Raw genomic sequence first — 21,881 nt, 5'->3', positions numbered from 1 at the left:
AGAAGACGCCCACTGTTCCAGGAGTTCAGAATTGCTTCCCGCCTTCCTGGACATGTGCTGAGTTTGTGACAGTCTCCACGGTCCACGCGGACAATCTCGTATTTGGGGGGTGCCCCTGGATCTCTGGCAAGAACCCTCGGGATACCTCGGGATATGGTGGCCAAGGGCGGAGGGTCAGTGCAGTTCCAGCCTTGCTCCTGCGTGGAGTTTGTCTCAACAAATACAATTTTATACCATTATTTGTTTAAAGGTTTTATTTACTTATTTGACAGACAACACAAACGGGGAGCGGCAGGCAGAGGGAGAGGGAGAAGCAGGCTCCCACTGAGCAGGGAGCCCCATGCCGGGCTTGATCCCCTGACCCTGGGGTCCTGAGCTGAGCTGAAGGCAGACGCTTAAGGACTGAGCCACCCGGGCGTCCCTAACACAAATCTTAATATGTGAATCTTCGTCTAATTGTTTTACTATATCCAAAGGGTAGGGTGCTCAATGGGAAATTATTAGGTCAGAAAGTGTGGGCTTCTTTTTAGAAAGATGCATTAGTTTATATTCCTACAAGTGTTGTATGAAAGCATTATTATCCTGTTTTCACTACTAAATATTACAATTTAAAAAATTCTTTGTTACTATAAGGAGTGAAAAATGGCCACTTCATTGTTGTTTCCAGTTTCACAGTTTCTAAGAGGTTTCATTTTTCTAGGAAAAGCAGCATGACTGCATATATGGCATATTGTCTTCAAAACATCTATAGTGGGTCTACAGAAGAGCTTTCCTTAACTATCGTAAATGGAACCATGTGGTGATAACTATAGTATCCTCAGCATAGAGTTTCAAGAGACACTCCGTCGGTGAGGCTCTACCTTATGGAATCATCCGGGCACTGGCCACAAAAAGGGGGAGGGGAAGGGGGCCGTTTCGGAGGAAGAAGGTGGTTCTCAAGCCTGGAGCAGTGGCACCGTAAGGCGGCCGGCCGGGACAGAGCTGTCTGGCAAGAGGACTCTGGACACTGGGGAAGCAGGTGCTGGAGGACAGAAAAGAGTCTTCAGAATGTGAAGGTGTGGAGACAAACACTGTCTACTAGCTTGTCTTGCTGAGGACATGTGTTTTGGGAGGCAAGCCTAGAGCAGATGCTGGGACGGGCAGGAGCCATTAAACCCTCCAGCAGCGCATGTCAGACCGAGATACAGGTTAGAGAGGAAGCAGGTCAGACCCACCCATCCAGGGGCTGATAGTGGAAAGACGTTCATCGAGGAAGGCAGAGAATGCATCCAGAACATAAGGTGGTGGCCGTCGCCCAGGCAGACAGCACTTGGCACTAAGCAAGTTCTTTGAGTGGTCCTTGGTGGGTGTCCCTGACCTTGATAGGGCCTGGAGAGCCCCAAATGTGGAGCTGGATCAAGGTTGCAACATGCAAAGACAGACCCTGGGGCCTTAGCTGTGGCTCAGGGGACAGACCAGCAAGGCCAAGGGGGATCCTGGATGATCTGAGGATCTGGACAAGTTAGGTCAGATCTTTGGGCCCCTGCACCCAACCAGGAGGCCAGTTACTAGAGCTGATCTGCAAGGCTTGGGCTGGCTGGACGAGAATATGCTGCAGACCTAGGTGCCAACTCCAAACATTCTCCTGGCAAGGCCTGGGACCAAGACCAGACGCTACCTCCAGTTGGGGTTTGAGAGGTCTCAGCTATGGGGACTGGCAGACGGAGGTGGCAAGGGGCCAAGAATGTCATCAGAGAAAACACCCCAAATGAAACTTGAAATACTGCAGTTCATTCTCACCATGCAAGCTCTTGAACAACTGGAAACTTCACATGATAAATTGCAAGAGATTTATGGGTGAAGGAAAAAAAAGCATGTACTAGAAAAGGCCCGATGGGGAAGGAACCAACACTAAAGCTGGTAAAGCAGGCTAACCGGAGTAGAATGAGCAGTCAAACGGAGTATGTTCTGATACCAGCAAGGGGGGGACCAAAAAGCAAGAGAAGGATTTGTAGGGACATGTATTTTTTTAAAGCCAGATTGTAAATCAAGAGCATGAGATTAATGATGACTTTAAAATGGCTCCGGTACTGATTTTTCTTCATCTGTCTTTAATAAGAAAAACGGAACCAAGCAGTCGTTTCAATTAGGGGGTAATGTAGAGTTTGCAAAAGCGTGCACAGCTGGTAAGGAAACCTGGAGACTGTGTGAGGACGCTCCTCAGCAGGTCTTGATCAAATTCATCCTTGCAGGCATGCCTGTAAATAACCCACACAACCTGGGGAAAGGGGGAGACCGAGTGGGGAGCAGGTGGGAGCAGTGGGGAAGGTGGGAGAAGGCAGCCAGCTCCTGAACCCCCGAAGATCACCGTGTGGCAGGCCGCGGGGGGAGGTGTTATGCAAGAGACATATGAGAGACCTCACCACGGCCCTGGGAGGCAGGCATGACAGTGTGCGACCGCTCCGGGAAATCCTGCAGGGAAAGGTGGTTTGGAGCACGAATGAGGAATTGTAGGTGAGGGTCAACGTCCTCATGTCTTCTTGTGCGTCTTTAACACCTTCAAGACAGTTCTCCAGATCACTGTGAGAAGCATTGATGGAAAGAGCTGTCTGAGTTTGGAAGAGCATATGTTGCATTTTGTCCAACCCAGCAAATATTTGACAGATGCGTATTATATGCCTCACCTGGTCTGGGGGAGCGAGGGAGGAGGCAAAAATAGGTTATAACTTTTTGGCGCTTATGAGCTCATGGAGGCCCCGCAGACCAAATGAGGAAATACTGCAAAATGGCGTACGCTAAACTGTGGGCACGGGAGGTGCAGGCCCTAAGGGCCAGGCCGGAAAACACACTCGTATGGACTTTCGACTAGAGGAGACATCAAGAGGGGTCATCTGAAAGGGGCTTTAAGGATGAGAAGGATCCCAGGCAAGAAGAGAGTGTGAGAGGTTAGAACAGCGGGTAGTGTATGCTGGAGGAATGGGAATAGAGAGCGCATGCTGGGAAGTGGAAGGGATAAAGCAGAGAGGAAGAACGCCAAGTTGCAAAAGGTTAGAGTACTAGAAAACAGAACAGAACACGATTTGGTCAGCAAGGAGTTCTGACTGGAGAACGCGGGCAGGAACAGAGCATGGACAGATGAGTGGGACGGTATGCCCTCAATAGAAAGCCACTTTTTCTGCCACCACCCTGATCTAAGCCACCAGACCTGTCCATTAAGTGCTTTAACTAGTCTCTAAACTAGACTCCCAGTGCTGTCCTTGCCCCTCTTTTGTCAGTTTCAAGATGGCAGCCAGAGTGATCCTGTTAAAGCATAAGTGGATTATATCTCTCCTCTGTCACAGATCCCTCCAATGGCTCCTAGCTCTTGTAAGGAGAAGCCCAAGTCCTTATGATGCCCCACGAAGTAGTACCTGACCCAGTGCCCACCTCCCATTCCCTCTCAGACCTCATCTACCTCTCCTCCCCTCACTAGCTCATTGCTGCTACTCAAATGTGGTGGCCACAGTCCTGTCACAGGACCTTTGCACTTGATGCTCCTGCTGGCTGCATGGTTCTTTCCCCAGGTGCATGGCCCTCTACCCCTTCACACCTTTGTGAACATCACCTTGTCAGTGTCCCTGGCCACTCTTTCTAAATTGTAAAGCCTATGCCCCCAACACTGACTCCCTTCCCTACTTTTTCACTCATATTTCTAACATACAATTTTTTAAATTAAATTGTTTACTGTCTCTCTCTCTCCCTCTATCCCCATGAGACAGAGATTTTTTTTTTAAAGATTTTATTTATTTGACAAAGATAGAGACAGCCAGTGAGAGAGGGAACACAAGCAGGGGGAGTGGGAGAGGAAGAAGCAGGCTCATAGCGGAGGAGCCTGATGTGGGGCTCGATCCCATAATGCCGGGATCATGCCCTGGGCCGAAGGCAGACGCTTAACCGCTGTGCCACCCAGGAGCCCCGAGACAGAGATTTTTATTTGTTCTGCTCATTGTCATAGTCTTAGTATCTAGATCAGAACTTGGCAGGTGCTTGGCCATACATACTGAATGAGTGAATGAATGAATGAGTGAATGAATATCACAGAAAGCTGAGAGGGGTTGAGGGTGCACAGTGGATGAGAGCTGTAACAATGGAGAAAAAGGGGATCACTGTATGAGCAACTGTATAAAGCCACCCGAGTCTGGATTCCGAAGGAAGAGTTAAGGAAATGCATGTCCTCTCAGCAGAAGCCCAGCTGTTCCTCCCTGTGTCTGAAACCTGGGCTGATAAGGCCAGAGTTTATAACGGGGAATCATCTTTGAAGCATGATAAACATCCAAATGAGACCCATTAAGTGACCTGTTACATGAATAAATCTTGATCTTTCCAGGAAATTCCTAATGAGGTTTTGAAATGTGTACTTTTTCTATCTTTAATTCTGCTTGATGTTACTACAAAAAAAGTCTATTTTAATACTGTTCAGAATTCTAAAGTATTAGCACGTTCTGCATACTTCAAGAGTTCATTTCTAAAATAGCATTTCGAGGTTTCTTATGACAAACAGTATAATCCATTGTTTTATAATTAGAACTCTCAAAGACCCTCACATATGTGGAAACTGAAAATAAGGAAGAAAAAGGATTAGGAAGTGAGTGATATGAAGGAAAGGAATATGAAGGTGGAAAACAACTGAAGATAAAAACAAGAAACGGAGTCAAGATTTTTCCCAAAGTGCAGCTATAAATAAATATTTGTAGGACTACAGTCAAGGTTAGATCAATGCAAGAATGGGCAAGTGGGTGTGGGGGGTTGGGGGGGCAGAGAGGAGCCGGAGCGGGGCTTTGCATGAAGGGCTCCCCATCCTCTCAGCATTCGTCTGGCCGTGTGCCTAAGCACATAGAAGGTATGTGTGGAAGAGCTGGGGGTCTGAGAGGACCACAGCAATTACGAGTATGGAGGAGGACCGACATGACAGGGTCCCTTACTGATGTGCAGCAGGTCTGAATCAGGCCATAAGTGCAGGTGTGCAAGAAATATCACATCTATTTTCCCCTAGTCAACTTCTTCTAAAGCCAGTCTTCCATCCTAACAGGTGAGTTGGAAACTCAGAGCTATTCTGGCAACACTCTTCTGCTTAACTTTTCTATTTCAAGGTTGATTCAAAGTCCTGGGGTCCTACACAGTGCCGTGGTGGTGGCGGCGGTGGCAGCACTTGGAAATTACTGCTCTGTCCCCTGCTGTGTCAACCCCTGTGTCTCTCCAGGCCCGCCACCGTGCTCTTCTTTGCCAGGACTAGGACACAGAACAGTCCAAGCTCCCTATTAACTGGGTGACCATTCCCTCTGAGGCCCTACTCCAATTGCAGAAATACCGGAAACAACATGGACGTCTAGATGTCTCGTGGGACCTACCATCCCAGAGCATCTTTTTCCGTTTGAGACAAATTGCCTTCTCTTCAAACTCTATTCTCAAAACGATGGTTTTAGGCTTTTAGGGGAAATTTCAGAAAAGAACAGAATGAACCTCCCCTGACGTGAGGAAACTACCCCCTTGAACGGGGAAGGGAGAGGCAAAATACAGGCAGAGAATATAAACATCACCTTACCATCTACAGCGCCTTCCCAGCCTGTAAATAAAGAGCAACCCGTCTAATGACAGTAACTAGCTTCCTTCCATGTCAGTCCTGGTGTGAGCAGTCCTGGTGTGAGCTGCTGAGCCCTCAGCCTCTGAGGCTGCTGCTGCTGGGGGTCTCCTCACCGAAGAGCTGGGGAGGGGGGCACATCCAGTGGCTGAGGGAGGCAGGGGCATGGAAACCTGGCTATTTCACCCAGCGTGGGGGAACCCTGGGGGGCCAGCCGTGCAGACGCCAGTGCTCCCTAGGGGGTGGGTCGACACTTTCCAGACCTGCATCCCAGTTTTTCCATCTCTTCCCCTGCACCCCCTACCCTGGCCACAGACATTCATCTCTAAAGAAGTCCCCGCACACCAAAATTCATCTCAGCATCTGCTTCCAGAGACCCCAACCTGTCGCAGTTCTTCTAGGCATGGTCCTAGAAAGTTAATAAGATGGGGTTTGGGAGCCAAATCACAAGCCACCGGCAGGCAATGAGGACCCAGCTGGTGATAAACAGAACATGGCGTCCCCTGGCCCAAGGTGATGGTCCAATAGGTGGTTAAGTGCAAACATATATCCCTGGAAAGGGACGAACTAGCAGGTGAGGTTTATCAGGTGTTGAGAAGGGAGAAAGAGTAACTATAAAGACAATGGAATTAGATGAGTACTGCTGAAAGCCATTCATACACAAAAGCTCATGATAAGCCGCAGGCAATGAATAGGCAAATAAAAGCCAAATATGGGAGCCAGGGGATCTCCTTGGTAGTTACAAAGAGACTCTCACGACCTGCAGCTGAGGCCCAAGCCCAGAATGAAATCTCGTGCTGATCTCTGGAGACCGTTAAGTATCCCACCAAGGTCGACCTTAGGAGCTGTGGCCCCCCTCAAGATCTACCCCCACCTCTGCTGGCTAGCAGGCCGACGGTAGGATCAGGTCACAGCCCGATCACCCGGGGTCAGGCTGGGCCCAGTGAGGGAGAAGAAGGACTCCGGTCCAAAGGAGCTGCAAGGTCTAACCAACATATACCCGCCAAGGCCAGGGCAGCACCAGGGGCACCGGACTCTGAGGATGCTCGAGCAAGGGTGGCCGGGACAGAGACTGTGGGGAGACTACTGATTTGGCAGCATTCTCCAGAGACACAAGATGCAGACCTTGGCAACCCCCCCACCCCCCAGGAGATAGCGTCTCCTTGCTACTAGGACGGTTCCCAGCAGCATGAAGAGAACAATGGCCTCTACTAAGCGAAGCTGAAATGCCAGAATTTCCTTGGCAGATTGAGGAGGAGGGGTTAAAAGGCTCAGGGATGTAGACAAGCTAGTGTCTCCATATATATTATAATATATATTATGTGCGGCCCAGCAACCAACCAAAGGGTTACATTCCACGGAAAGGACTGGAGGACATAACATTTACCAAGGCCGTCAGGAAGACGCTGGTGGGAAGGGCTCCAGCATCACTAAAATGCTCAGCAATGATGAAAGGACCACAAATGGTGATTGGAGAGAACCCCAAATGATAAGACCCCCCCCCAATAACAGAGGCCAAGTGGGAAACCACCTGCAGCAAGCTGGGTGGATGCAATTGTCTCGGGGAGCAGCTGGGGGGCAGTGGCGTCATGGAGAAGCTTAAGGGATCCCTGGGTCAGAAGCAGCAGCAGCCCCTAGGGACTTCTTAGAAATGCAACTTCTCAGGACTCCACCCAAACCTACTGAATCAGAAACTCTGGGATAAGATCGGAGCTTCATCCAGCTGCACAGGTGATTCTAACACAAGCTAACATTTGAGAACCTCAGGACAGGACACAGGTTTAACCTGACCGACTTTGGAAAGCAGGGCTGTGCCAGGAAAGCCAGAAAGTTGGAATGAATGACAGCGGGCGATACCTGTGCGAGGATGTTCTTTGCATTTTAGAAAAGGCTTTGCTTTCTCTTTAGCTAACAGAAGCCCAGGAGTTTACACAAAGTCACAGATTCTTCAAGTCCCTTTACCCCCGCATTTCCACTTAGGAAATGTCACATTTGGGTAATCGACAATTGTGAGTGCTGAGCAATGAATAGCTCCACCCCTTGATCTACTGAACAAAGTAACTTAAGGCCCACTTCTGCCCATCAAAGCTGCTGCTTTCCTTTGATTTGAGCTGATGAGTAGAGGTCAAAAGCACCAATCACACACTGTCACTTTGGGTTTTACCATCGTAGGAAGGGGAGTGTGTAGAAAAGGGAGAGGGATACCCAACAGAGTGTGGACAAGAAGGCAGAGCTATTCTTAAATACAGTCCATGAACTGATAGCGGTGTGGAAATGTGTGAGACCAGAAATTCAAAGGGCCATTTAAAGTATGAGATACGAACTAATTATTGTCTGGATGATTCGCCACCTAATTTCTCTCTTTCTTACAGCAATTTCAGAAGGCATAAAAGGACTTTTCTCCCCCTCATATTGTGCTTTTCGGTGGCAGCATAAATCTAAAGTTGAGGCTTTTCCCAGAACCTCTGCGAAGAAGAAATTTGCAGGAAAATACCTGATCACGGGAGTTCGCAATTGCATATCTAGCCACCAAGACAAATCTTCCCTGCATTTGTACCCTTGCACAAACCATCTATATGTGTGGAATACACTGCTCTTTTGTTTACCGGGTCATTTCCTACCTATTTGACACCTAGCTAAAATATATTTCCAGGAAGTCTTTTGGATGGATCAGAATATGTTCCCCTTTGTGACTTTATCATTTTATTCCAACACTTTGACATTCCAAGGAGTGTGCATGTGTATGCGTTTATCTGCCTTGTGGAGATGCGGCTACGATCCCAGAGTAATGAAGGTGGAGACAAAGGCTGTTTGGGAGCCTAATAACAGAATGGAACAGGCAGACATTCTCCTTCCCACTGGCTGCCTCTGGCAGTGGAAGAGAAAACCAAGGATAGCCTTGGGGTGGGGGGGCTAAGGCTCCTGATCACCGTACGTCTTATCAGTTAGAGATGGTTTAGGTCAGTGACACCTTTGTAGCTGCCAATTATGCATGTCCCTTCCCAACTTCAGTGGTGTTGTGTCCGTAGCTTAAAACTGACCACAGTGGGGTATTCATCAAGGTGTTTTTTTCTTCCTTCAAATCTAGCAAGCAGATTTATCAGCACTTTTTTCCGCATCTCGTTTGAAGAGGCTAATGCTTTCCTCTAGATTCTTGAACATAAAGAATGTATTTCTAATACCTATTTTAATGGTCTGTCTACTAATCCTATCTTCTACATCAGAAAGTCTGGCTAACAATGGGTCAAATCCAGCCTGAATCCTGTTTTATATGGCCCACGAGCTAAGAATAGTTTTACATTTTTAGAGGCTCATACACAACAAGCATTATTAGCCATCAGGGAAATTCAAATAAGAAACACAATGAGCTAGCACTTCACGCTTACTAGGAGAACTATAAGCAAAAAGACAGGCAACAAGCATTAATGTGGTTGTGGAAAAAATGGAGCCCATACATGGGAGTGTAACAAAGGCAGCAGCGTCAGAAAACAGTTCAGCAGTTCCTCAAAAGGGTAAGTCATAGAGTTGCCATATAATCCAGCAATTCCACTCAGATATATGTGTAAGAAAAACAAATACACATGTTCAAAGACTGGTCATGGCAGTTCGTAGCAGCACTGGTCGTTATTCATAATTACTTCCCCAAATTGTAAACAACCCAAATGCCCATCAACCAATGAATGGATAAAACGGGGTCTCTCCATACAATGGAACATCCCTGGAATATTATTCAACAATAAAAAGAAGTGAATGATAAATGCTACAGCATGGATGAACCTAAAAACATGCCAAGTGAAAGAAGCCAGACACAAAGGACCACATGGGATATGATTCCATTTACATGAAATGTACAGAACAGGTAAAATCCACAGAGACAGAAAGTAGTCTGGTGTTTGCCATGGGCAAGGGGGTTGTGGGGTGGGGAGAGTGGATGGGAGTGTGTTTCTTTTGGGGGTGATGAAAATATTCTAAAATTGACTGTGGTGATGATTACATAACTCTGGGAATATACTAAAAAAACACTGAGGGGCGCCTGGGTGGCTCAGTTGCTTAAGTGGCTGGTTCTTGATTTCGGCTCAGGTCATTATCTCAGGGTCCTGGGATGGAGCCAGCTTCAGGGTCTGGGCTCAGCAAGAAGTCCGCTTGAGGATTCTCTCTCCCCCTTCCTCTGCCCTTCCCCCTGCTTGTGCGGTCTCTCTCTCTCTCAAATAAATCTTTTAAATAAATAAAATAAATAGCTAAATCAATCATTGAGTTTTACACTTTAAAAGGATGAATTTTATGGTATCTCAATAAAAAAAATTTTTAAAGTGGTTCCCAGACTTTGACATTTCACAGACCGGTAAGCATCCATTCCCAAAACAAAATTCAGGGACCTGTGAGCGATACCAACTTTTTTTGGGTAAGTAATATTTTTGAAGTTATCGGGGTGCCTGTGTGGCTCACTCAGTTAAGCGACTGCCTTTGGTTCAAGTCATGATCCTCAAGTCCCAGGACAGAGCCCGCATCAGGCTCTCTGCTTGGTGGGGAGTCTGCTTCTCCCTCTAACCTTCCCCCCTCTCATGCTCTCTCTCTCCTTAAAAAATAAAATAAAATCTTAAAAATTTTTTTTCAAGTTACTATCTGATACTAATATCATTTCATAAAAGAAAGCATATTTTAACACCTAAGGATTAATAAGGAATGAAGAATTCTTTAGGCGGGATAAATTTAGTTTCACTAAAAAAAAAAGTATTAAGTAATTTTCAGAAGAAGCAGTTATAACAATGTGTAACTGATCACATTTCAAAAACATTTCCAATACTGCCTTAAGTATGAAAGTACTTCTGTTGCTATTTTTAACATCTTATTAAAAAATGGATTCCAATATAGAAATTTACCACTTCTATAAAATATGTTCTTCAAATCTTGAATTTTACAGTCATGCAATTAGGTTATCACTTTTTATATGTATTTTAAACATAACTGGTTTATTGATAATAAGGTAAATGAAAAACTTTAATTGATAAAAAGTTTATTCAAAACATGTCAAGAACCATACAGTTCAAAAATAAAAGATAATTTCTGGTAACTTAAAAATAAAGAGTATCTATTACAACCACATTAACTCTACTATTTATAATACAATCTCAAAATCAAAGCTAATTTTTGTATTTCTATATTTTTCCACATTTGAGCTAAAACCCTCCTCCTTACCCCACTACATTGTTATGCAAACCTTTTAGTTTTAACACTTAAAATACAACTTGAGCATTTTCTGACAAGCAAGAATATATACTATTGGTTTCTTCCTATACACATTTCAAATTCCTAGAAACTAATTTTTACTAAAAATATTTCTAGAAGAAAAAAAGGGGGAAATAGGTTAGTAGAATATTTTATTTGAAACAATGGGTAGATTAGTATTCTGAACTGAGCTGCACAAGAATACATTTCTACTTGAAGACTCTCCAGATTATTTGCCACACGTTTATATAGTACGGGACATTCGCAAGATGCTTTCCACCATTTATTAGTCAAGACTCACGACCCCCCAGGTGCTGTGAAACAGCGGAATTAACCCCAGTTTATGCAGGGAAACCAAGGCATATGGTCAGGTCTTCTCAGGGCTAGAGTGAAGTCTCACTAGCTTCTGACTTAGGTGCAGAGTCAAATGCTTGTTTATGGAGTTAGTACATTCATTTAATGATGGAAGTACACGTATGTGGGATTTGCTGCGGGACAATTAGTTTTCACTCTGTAAGTTAAAAGTTCAGAGCGTGGATAAGGTAGAGAGGACCCTTTCAGTGTGAAAAGGGTTAATGGGAAGAAAGTTAAAACCAGAGTAAGCCTATTCAGACAGAGATCACTTTTCAGAAATAAAAATAGCAAAACAAGAATAGGGAAAGAATTATAGCTATAGAGTTTCTCATTTCTAAGCCAAGGGGCTTTTATAGAATCACTTTAAAAGTAGGACCTCTCTTGAAGACAGCCCTTAAGTATCTTATTTTTCCCTCCACAAAGCCCCGTGAGGTACAGAGTACAAACTTCCAGGGTAAGACCGAGGAGCACAGAAGTTAAGACCACATAGAGAGGGACTAGGCTGGAGCAGATGTTATGTCTTAAAGCATTGGCTTAGAAATAGAAACAGAAGGTAGAGGATAAACAGGAACTTTTCTGGATGGACAAGTGCAATAATCCAGGATCCAGTAGCCATACCAGCTACTTAACATTTTTTTTTTTTTTTTTTTTTTTTACAAAGGACTTGGAATTTCAAGTACACAATGAAACCTAAGATGGCAAATGCTCTTCTGGGTATTGAAATACACAGTAAGTTCTCATAAGACCACGTGAAGGAGCAGAGGCATAAACGAGCCACAGTGCAGGGAAGTGCAAACCAACGCATTTAGGACAAAATACTGCTGTCTGTAGTTAAAATATGATGGACACTGAGCTATGAACATGACTTGAGCAAGGAATTTAATTTAGCCTGATCAATGGGCTAGGGTGGGTTAAGGAAAAATACTGGTCCTTATGGGAAACATTATTAAAACCCAAAACAGTGACACCGTGTCACTTTGAAAATCCTGTGCGACCCTGGGCTTCACAGATCTATTGTGAGCTATTATGGGACATTAAGCATGTTGGAGGTATATTCCTAACCTCTGGAGGAGACACATGAAACATCTCTTCCTGGCTGTCAGACCTATTTGTAGCAGGATGGGTCACAGTTCTAAGCCAGTGTAGCAAATCTGATGTTCTGGATTCCCAGGGAGGTTTTCCCTCGAGGTGTCCTTTAATTGACTGTCACAGTTCAATCCCATGTCATGATGATAAATACCACCACTTTAGGCTATGATACTAAGGATCCTGCTGGGAAAAACCTCAAGAGGGCAACTGTTTGGTAAAGAATACAGAATATAGCCAGTTCTTTTTGGTGCAGGGAGGTATGTAACTTGATACGTATCATGGCCTTAGACCCCAAACACTGCTTAGAAAATTCTTCGGAATGGACCAATGGAAGGGAGTTATTGCCAAGCGATGACGTGGAGAATCCTCGTATTTATCCACGGCGGTTTCCCTTCTCCCTGAGATGTAGAAAGAGCTCCCACACACACTCTCAGTTGATACTGTACAGCATGCGGGGTCATCGGAAGTTCCGACATTCTCTTTCATTCTAGTTTACTCGGCGCCATAATCAAACTGAAACTTGAGAATAACTCACCTAGTAATGAAAATGCAGTAGAAATAAACCTAATGTTTTCTGTATTTTGACCATCTAGGTAAATATGACCTTTCTGTTCTCACCTCTAACCTTTTCTGCAGAGATAACGTTAAAGCAAATACGATAAAATGAGCCTGAAAGAGTGAAATGTTTGCAGATGTGAGGGTTCTTTTGTGCGTGTGAATGGAAATTTTTTTTTCAACTGAGAATTTTAAGTGGACCCTTCTCCCCTCGTCTGTCTGTCTCACGTACCTCCCCTGCCCCCTTTCCGCCAAGAAAGAAAAGGTTGTCACTAAGGAGAAATGTCAGCAGGTGTGATATCCTGAGGAATCCTTAACAAATTCTGTTACATTCTATGTAATTTAAATTATTTTGGCAATTTTTAATTAGTCTTAATAAACACTCTGGGAGTCTGAAGAATCCTAGTGGGGGAATAACATCCTCCAAAGGTTGTTAGCATTTGAAAAACTCTAGTCACTTTAGAGGCTTCTACCAGAAGAGCTTTACCTGCAGTTTAGCACCAGAGACTTTGTTAATAAATGATTCTTTTCAAGGGCCAAATTAGTAATGGTAAAGGTATACGCCTGGCCAAACACTGCAGGGCACTCCAGCCCTTCCCTCAAGAGGGTATGAGACTCTTAGCAAGCCCACCAGCCCCGGATCCCTAGATTACTAACCTGTGTCTAGCAGTGAAACGGAATTGGGTCACCTGACACTAAATATACTGGAACATTATTGGATCTGCTTCTAATAAACCTTTTGCATAAGATATTGTTGAGTTCCCCAAAAGAAGAGAATTGGGACATTTTCAAGCTTACAGGACAGGCTGACTCTGACAGGACGACTGCTTGCTTATGAATGATGCAGAAATTGGTCTAAAAGCTGATTTCAGTGTAAAGAACCACCTGGTGAGGTTGGGGGTGGGGGTGGGAGATGAGCTACAGCCTCCCCCACCTCTACGTCCTGAAGGCTTCCAGAACAACCTAATCCTTGCAAGTGACCAAACTGGCCAAGTCCAGTTCACAACAATTTTCTTTAATGGAAGAAACAGAAATTCCTTTATAGGTATAATAAAACTAATTCAGGCAGAGTCTATAGTTGAAGAGGCTTGCAGATAGCAGTTTCTGGTTTATCAGAAGAACTGGAAGTCCCTGGTCCTCCTAGAAGATCTGCACACAGCCCAAGGATGAAGAACCTTGTCAGTTAAGCACAAGGCTGAGTCACGGGTGGGAGGGGGAGGGAGGGGGCTCTGACCTTTCTACTTCATACTCTTCCCATTCTTCTGGTTTTCCACCAAAGCTGGCTAGTTTGCCATCTATCCACCTCTCCCTGGGAGTTCAATAAAGGTGGGACACACCAAACAGAGCAATCAGTGTATCAAAGAACTAAGCTGAAGGTTAGAGAGAAGTTTGTGCCCAAATTATTTTGAATATCCCAACTGGGATGGGGTAACTTTAATTATTTGATTGTTTTTGCAGCTACAGTTAATCTAATAGAGTCTTTCTGAGCATTTTGAGAAGTTCAAAAACTAAGTAAAATTAAGTAAAAACTAAGTAAAAATGAGCATACGTGCTTCCTTTCATTTTAATAAACATTTCTTAGGGGTTTTTTCCTATGTATTTTCTTAGATCTCCTTTAAAAAACGATCAAGAAAATGTATTCCCTAACTGCACTCCCCAGAAGCCGATTTGAAAGAAGTAAGAGCTGGCTGGTGATTAGCATGCCTGTGGGGGTACGGCACAGGACTGTGAGCCTTTCCATCCCCACAGGGGCTCCTGGGAACGGGACAACCCAGGAGTTTGGTCCTCGTCTGGGCGGGGGTTCATGTAAGGGACTTGTCCGGGAATCCTGTTCATACCACAAACTCAGTGGTGTAGCTGTTATTAGTAGTAACCTACAAACCCAGAGCCACCACAGTTATGGCTCCTGGTTCGCACCTGCAATTTTAGACAAAGCCTGAAAGGCGAAGCTCCAGATAGCAAGCTTGCCACAAGACAAAACAAATGTCATAGTAAAAGAAGGTGCAAGTCCTCCTTGCACTTGGCTCTACTCAAATTGGGTCAAATTGAAGTTTTCATGGGACCACTTGATTCTCCCCAGTGCTGGTGAGATGCTAGAAGTTTAGGTTCAACATTTAATAACAACAGTCACAGGCCTTTTCAGTGTGAAGAGAACTTCTAATTTCCCATCTGTTATTATCTTGTTAACTCTCACACTTCTGAGAGGCTGACAGGGAAGGTAATCTCTGCTTTACGGATAATAGGCAACGGATGCCCTAGCGAGGTTAGGTGACTTGTCCAGGTTTCCACGGCCAGAAAGGGGGAAGCTGGAAGTAGAATGTATTCTTCTGGTTCTTGGCGTGTGGCCTGTCCTTGACACCCCAGGGAATAAGAGGCTGGAAGAAGGCTCTATTGTATGTAAAGAATATTACCAGGAGGCCAGCCCAGTGCAGGGAAAGAGTGTACAACGAAAAGCAAAAGTGAATTTCAGACTACTATGAAAGAGAATTTAGGAAATCATCCTCAAAAGACAGACAAAGAATTTGTGCTAGCCTTGTGAGTAAATGAGGCCATAAGAGATTTATGAGGGAACCGTTCATGTAGTTTATAGGGCATTTATTTCTTTAGTATCTACCACGTGTGTGTAACAGGGAGGTCTACCGCAGGTAAGAATTTTATATTACAAGTTCAAAAAAGCACACACTTCTTCAAACTTAGAAAATATACGAAGGCCAAGGATAGGAGAACCCTCACAGAAGAGGCGACAAATCGCTGCCATTTAAGAATTAATCTCAATTCATATCCCATTAGGCCAGACCATTCCTGGGCGGTGCAGAGGCTGGACCGGTGTGGTGTGCAAAGGTACCGACCCGCTACTACGGCACCGGTGCCCGCTCCTGGAGCCTGGGCTCCTGCACAACAGGCCGCCCCGGCTGCACGTCCAAGAGGGAGCACGCACACTCCCCCTGGAAACGCTGAGCTGCCATCGTAAGCGGATAAGCACCCTGGGGATTTATTTCTGTTTCCGTGTGTTCTAGTAAACCAGTTATGGCAAGAGTATCTAGTATCAGCTGTAGATTGTATCACTCACTGACCTTTAAGAGTCTAACTTCCAAATTTAAACCGCCATCATCAAGTCGTCTAAGCTCCAAATTTAGAGATCGACAGGCTAATTTCGGATGGCGTTTTTTGGTTGAGGGGGCTGGCTGATCAAACCCTTCCAAAGCTCCTCTGTTCCGTTCAGTATTCAGAGAGAACAGATGAGAGACACCAGGATAAACAATTACAGCGCTTATCTGACCACGTAAAGGGCCAACAGCTGTAAAATCTACCAGTCTGTTCAGGAACTAAGTATTGTAGCTGACAGAGAAGCAAAGAGGATAGTGAACTAGCCGGCTATAAGAGAGGTGTCTACAGCCCGAAATTTCTTTTCCAGAACCACAACAAAATGTTAAAAATTCTATAGTGGGGGCGCCTGGATAGCGCAGTCGTTAAGCGTCTGCCTTCGGCTCAGGGCGTGATCCCGGCGTTCCGGATCGAGTCCCACATCATGCTCCTCCGCTGGGAGCCTGCTTCTTCCTCTCCCACTCTCCCTGCTGTGTTCCCTCTCTCGCGGGCTGTCTCTCTGTCACATAAATAAAAAAATAAAATCTTTAAAAAAAAAATTCTATAGTGGGTTCTTCTTGGTAGGGAGGGCTCTGAAGATAGGCCAAAAGGCTCCTAAAACCCAGCCCTTCCAAATCTAGTGCAAATAAAGACATCTTTACTCCCCCCAAGGTCCAACATAAGTTTTTGTGATGCTAATTCAGCAACCAGCTTCCCAGCAGGACCCCAGAAGCCATCCTTACCCTGTAAGACATTTTTAAAGCTTTCTAAAGGAGGTGATATACCACCATATCTCTTCCTTTGCAACATCTAGCATTTATTAAAAAAAAAAACACTTCACTGTCAAGGAGAACTCTGACCAGAGCCATCTTTCTGTTGGGAAACAACTGCAAGAATTCCTCCACCTTCAGCTACAGTAATTCACTGATGGGATTCCAGGTAATAAAGTCAAATATGCTCTTTCCGTGCCATCTTGCTACAAAGGGCAGTAAACTCAAACTGAGGTAGCACAGTGACACAGCAAGCAGGGTCCTCGGGATGTACCCTTTAATTCCATACAACCACAAAGCCTCTGAACTTGCTCAAGTGCTGAGTTAGAGTTTAAGCATCTTTTCTCCCAGAACTGCTAGTGACCCAGGCAATAGGGGCAGACCGTGTGACTACTGCAGAACACCTGGATAACTTGTCTCAGAGCGTGGCAACGAAAAAACGTTAACAGACAGACAAGCAGGAACCAGAACCAACACACCAATCACCAGGTATCTTTGGTATCTCATTAGAAATCTAGGTTAATACGCTCTGTCCCCCTGAAACTTAGGTTGGAAACATGTACTCTATTATCAGTACTTCTGTCATTTTTTCTTAATATATGACGAGTCTGTAGTGTTTTTAATATCTGTGACATACCTCTCATCTTCCAGAACACACAGAAATACAATGCTTTTCTTAAGATGTGAGGACAGTGATCGACATTTGCGTGGTACCTGGGCCCCCTCTTCTGCTCACCTGCTGTAAGTCCTACTTTCAATCTCAGTGAGGCTATGCTGGCAAAGGGGAGTGAGAAAACTCAAGACGGATATTTGCAGGCACCGAAGTGTTGCACTGGTAAGTCAGGCACTCTATTCTTTGCCTTTTTAGCATCCCTTCACTCTTGTTCTTGACCAGGTAAAAGAGGGTGGGGGGATAAAGGACAACATGGGGGTCTGACATATCTGCCATTCTGCCATTCTGAAGTGGCACTTTTCAAAAACAATTTTCACATTTTCTGCCTGGCTTTTAAGAGCACACGTTATTTCATGGTGATTCTCCAGCAGGCTTTTCTGAGGTAGATAAAATACAGATGAGAAGTACAAGAGCAGGGGTGGCCGAAGCCTGTGTGGATAGGATTAGTTTGAAAGGAATTTCAGCAGTGCAAGCTGAGCTTGTCACACACAATACTACAGAAACGAGGGACAGGGCTCAAGGCTGTCCACTTAGACAAGGCTTTTAGAATTTAATAGGTGGGAAATAGGCTAATCTGGCTAGGAAAGAACAGAACTGTGGGAACGACAGGCGAGAGCAGAACCTGGGCGAGCACGCAACTAATCCAGACCAGGCCGAGAACAGCACAAAACACGTATCCCTCGGGACCTGAGTGATCAAGAAAGAACACAGACTACAGTTATCACAGGCTTGAGGGTTTCCACTGCTTTGTTGTTGTTGTTGTTGTTTTGGATAAAGAGTACATTCTGCCTCTTTCCCCAGGCCTTCCTGTTTGCACAGGTACTGTAATTGCAGTAAGCACATCCGAGAAAGCCAAATCCCGATGAAATGATGAGTGAGATGGATTTCGAACTCCTCTTTCTGCTCATTTGAGTTACAGATGAATAGGCTGGCCTGCCTAAGACCCAGTAAGGCTAACACTCCCAGCTGGGACCTTTCTTTCTGGAGAATCATGGCTGCCATTGCACGCGGATGCTCTACATTTGAATGAACACGCCGTCCAGGCCCAATGTTAGTAGTTAAACACTATCGTCACAGGAACACGCAAAGCTATTGTTAAGCTCACAAACACAGCTGGTGGCTAAGGAACTCTTAAGGAAGGAAAGAAATTCACTATTGGCTCCAAGCCATTCATCATAACTTCTGATACAGGTAAACTGGGGTGGTTTTATAGGAAAGAGAATAAAATCATAACCAGCGACTTCAATTTCTCTCCCCAAGCTATGATTAAACATTTGTCAGGACATCCACCAGAAAGAGAGGGAATCACACGTAATGTTCCCGCGGGTTGATGTAGACTCTGTCAGGGTCGGTGCTTTGATGATGTTTGCCAGGACTCCGGTCTTGGTAGCATATCTGATTATAAAGGGGGTACATCTGCTGAATCCCGTCTTCCCCCACGGGATTCTCATCTTCATAGTCCAATCTCCTGCTATTTAGTCCATTCTAAAAATTCAAATATTGCTTACATTAGCAGAGCAGCTATTTGCATTTTTCTAGCACTTTGGTAAAAACAGGCAAGAATTGAATTGATTATAGTCTGTGTCTCTGATTCATTTTCTCACAAGCTAATGAAAGGCAAGGTAAAGTCCAACAACTTATCATTTTCCAGTCCTTCGATGCTTACAATACCTGAGTGAGAGTCACAGCAGCTCCTAAATAGAAGTTATGACTAACAGGGACCATAGTCAATTTCAGGTTTTGAAATTCAGAACTGGTATCCGTTCAACTAAGGAAGAACAAGGCTGTGAACTTCCAGCGTCCCTCGGCAAGCCTCAAGCTTGGGATGTGTGCATGAAATATACAGAGAATCACATCCAACAGCCAAAACAGAACCGAAAGAAACCCTGGCATTCGATGCTGGGGAATTCGGGAAAAGACAGTGAAATGAACTGGTATCTGACCATATGCTCAACATAACTGAGAATCAGAAACGCTGTCCCATTGACACCATCAAATGAACCTCCAAGATGCTCTGTGGTGTCTCTGGTACTGACCCCTCTGCCCGGTTACTGGTTTCATAAAACTCCATTACTTCTAAGATGGGCAAGCAAGCTCAAGGACTTCATAAAATCATACTGTGGATGCTCAGAGAGCAGAGAGGTGAAAAAAATAATTTTCATGGAAATCAAATGATATTTCAATACGTATGGCAGCCACCAGCTCCACCCGGGCAGACCCCCCCAGCAGAACCACGTTACTTACAGAGTGCTGGAGACTGCCGACCTCTCTGTCTTGGAACTGAGTCTGCAAAGGCAAGTGTTCGGTCTGGAAGAAGAAGAAGACAGAACAAGACACACACTTTAAAGCACCTGGCACACAGTGGAACACATCAACCAAGGCCATGAAGATGCCTATTTTTAAAACGGCCTTTTGTGTCTTGTCAAATGTGTGCCAACTAAGCAAATGTTCCATTTGAGGAGGGGATAAGTAAATACATTGAGTTTGTCTCTCTCTCTACCCTAACTCCAGACTTCTTCTGGAAGGAAGAAAACATACAGAACATCTGCCGCAGAAGCTCTCAGGCAAACTTCTTTACCTCTTACTTGAGGGAGGACTTAGCATAGAAGGTCTCTTACCTTTTCCGCAGAAGAATCTGATACTTTGAATCAGCTAGAAGTGGTGTGCAGGTGGTGACAAAAGGTTATTTTTTGTCCTTATCTATAGATATATACATAGGGTCACCCTTCTCTTCCTGAGAGCTACTCTGTGCCTCCCACCCCCGCGCAGATCATACAGGGGATTCCTCATTTTCAAAACTCACCCTAGGAAGAATCCCTGTTTCCCCTCAGCTTATAAATGCATCCTTACCCTTCAGCCCCCAGGTCAAATATTAGCTCTTCCAAGAACCCTTTGCACAAAGCATATATTATTGCAATTATTTGTTTATATTTGCTTGTCTCCTTCACTAGGATTGAGGGTGCTAGTTGGAGTATTTTACAAACATTTATCTCGTTCATAATCTCTCTAAAAATTCTATGAATGGATGTTTCTATTTTACAGATGACTAAAACTGAGGCTTAGAGTGGTTCAGTAAGGTGTCTCTAGTCACACAGCTGGGAAGTGGTGGATTATGACTCACACGTAGCTTTGTCTGAATCCTAATCCTATATTCCTATACCCCCTGTAGCTAGCTCAGTGTCTGGAAAATAGATGTTTAATAAATACAACAGAAGAAGGCCCGAAAGCTCCAGCATGTAGGCATATCTATCAACATGCTCTCCTTTTCACTGCCTTTCCTCATGCTGTCTTTTTGGCCTGGAAGGTCTGCCCCTTAGTCTCTGACAGTTGAAACACTACCCCATCCATCTTGGCCTGGCTGAAGTCATTTTTTTTTTTTTCCTCCTACAAGACCCATCGAAGTTCATTTCTTTACTCCTAGTTTTCCTATTGTTCTTGTTTATATCTCTATCATAGCATACACCATTGATCGGACAACACCTGTACCTTTCGACCCTAGTGAAGAGTGACAGCCTTCCCTGGCCATCCTCTTCCAGCTCCACACCCCAGCCCGTGGCTCTGCAACAGTACGAAGTCAGTAGGGAACTAATGAATTTACTGAACTCTAAACTATAAATTCTTGATATCCCATGTTAAGGTTATCCAAATTATAAATTATGTCTGACAAATTTGTTTCTCCTGTCACAATCTGCATGATTTGAGGATGTTTCCCACATGATCATGTGATATGGATAGTACATACTGGTAAAAGTCCAACGCAGGGACAGTTTCATGGAGTGTGACCAGTCACACAGGGCCTTATGTTCAGAGGTCCCACTTTGGGGTTTAATGTTCGTGGCTGCCATCTTAGATTCTGTTTTGTAAGCGGTCTAATGAAACAATGGAGCATGCCTCAGTGACCTGTAGCCTCAAGTGTGTCCTCTCCTGCTGCTTGTGTTCGATTTGGTTCTTGCCCCCCACCCCCGCCCCGCTTTCCCCTCCCTGTCCCTGTCTGGTGACTGTGGTGGGAGGGGCCTGAGTGTGGTACAGGGAAGGCTGGGGTCAGGACTGCATGTCCCCTGCATCATGGTATTTCTGGCAGGTGGCAAGAGGACACGTCTCAGTGAGGACAAGTCTTTCATCCCCACCCACGAACCTGACATCACAGTCTTGACATTGTTCACTTTCAACAAGAGGCCCTGCATTTTCACTTTACACTGTGCCTTACAGATTATGTAGCTGGTCCTGCTCCAAGGAAAATAGATTTGGGGAAAAAATACCTAAATTAAACTGGCATTTTTGTTTGCTGTTTTAGGTGATCCTGGTTGCTGTTCTCCCCTTCTATCAATACAGGTAATTGAGAAATTATTCTACAGCAGTGCTGTTATCTAAATCGACAAGAGATGGGGGCAGAGTGTAGAAAGCAAAGGTGCAGTCAACACTGAAAAGAGACCACATTCCAGAAATACAGTGATTACAGCCTCAAGAGTTCAAGAAAACATTTGGTTGGAATATGTGCTGTTCTATGATTATGCTATAAAATCCCAAATGGCAA

At 44.8% G+C, this 21,881-nt stretch overlaps 1 protein-coding gene across 2 annotated transcripts in view; it reads right to left on the bottom strand.

Moving 5' to 3' along the window:
- Positions 1-21,881, bottom strand: part of NECTIN3 (nectin cell adhesion molecule 3) — a 135,371-nt gene that overhangs the window by 5,831 nt on the left and 107,659 nt on the right. The window contains exons 8-9 of one of the 2 annotated variants that reach the window (XM_011222503.3): positions 19,592-19,654; positions 10,570-18,832 (exon numbers count right to left, since the gene is read on the bottom strand). In XM_011222503.3, coding sequence (XP_011220805.2) covers positions 18,653-18,832; positions 19,592-19,654 — 243 coding nt within the window. In that variant the 3' untranslated portion in view covers positions 10,570-18,652. Of the gene's footprint in view, positions 1-10,569; positions 18,833-19,591; positions 19,655-21,881 lie in introns of those variants that run through there. The other variant, XM_034658089.1, reaches the window with a different exon arrangement.

This window comes from Ailuropoda melanoleuca, chromosome 1 (genome assembly GCF_002007445.2).
Source record: "Ailuropoda melanoleuca isolate Jingjing chromosome 1, ASM200744v2, whole genome shotgun sequence".
Classification (NCBI taxonomy): Eukaryota; Metazoa; Chordata; class Mammalia; order Carnivora; family Ursidae; genus Ailuropoda; species Ailuropoda melanoleuca.
This window is presented reverse-complemented; position numbering and strand designations above follow the sequence as displayed.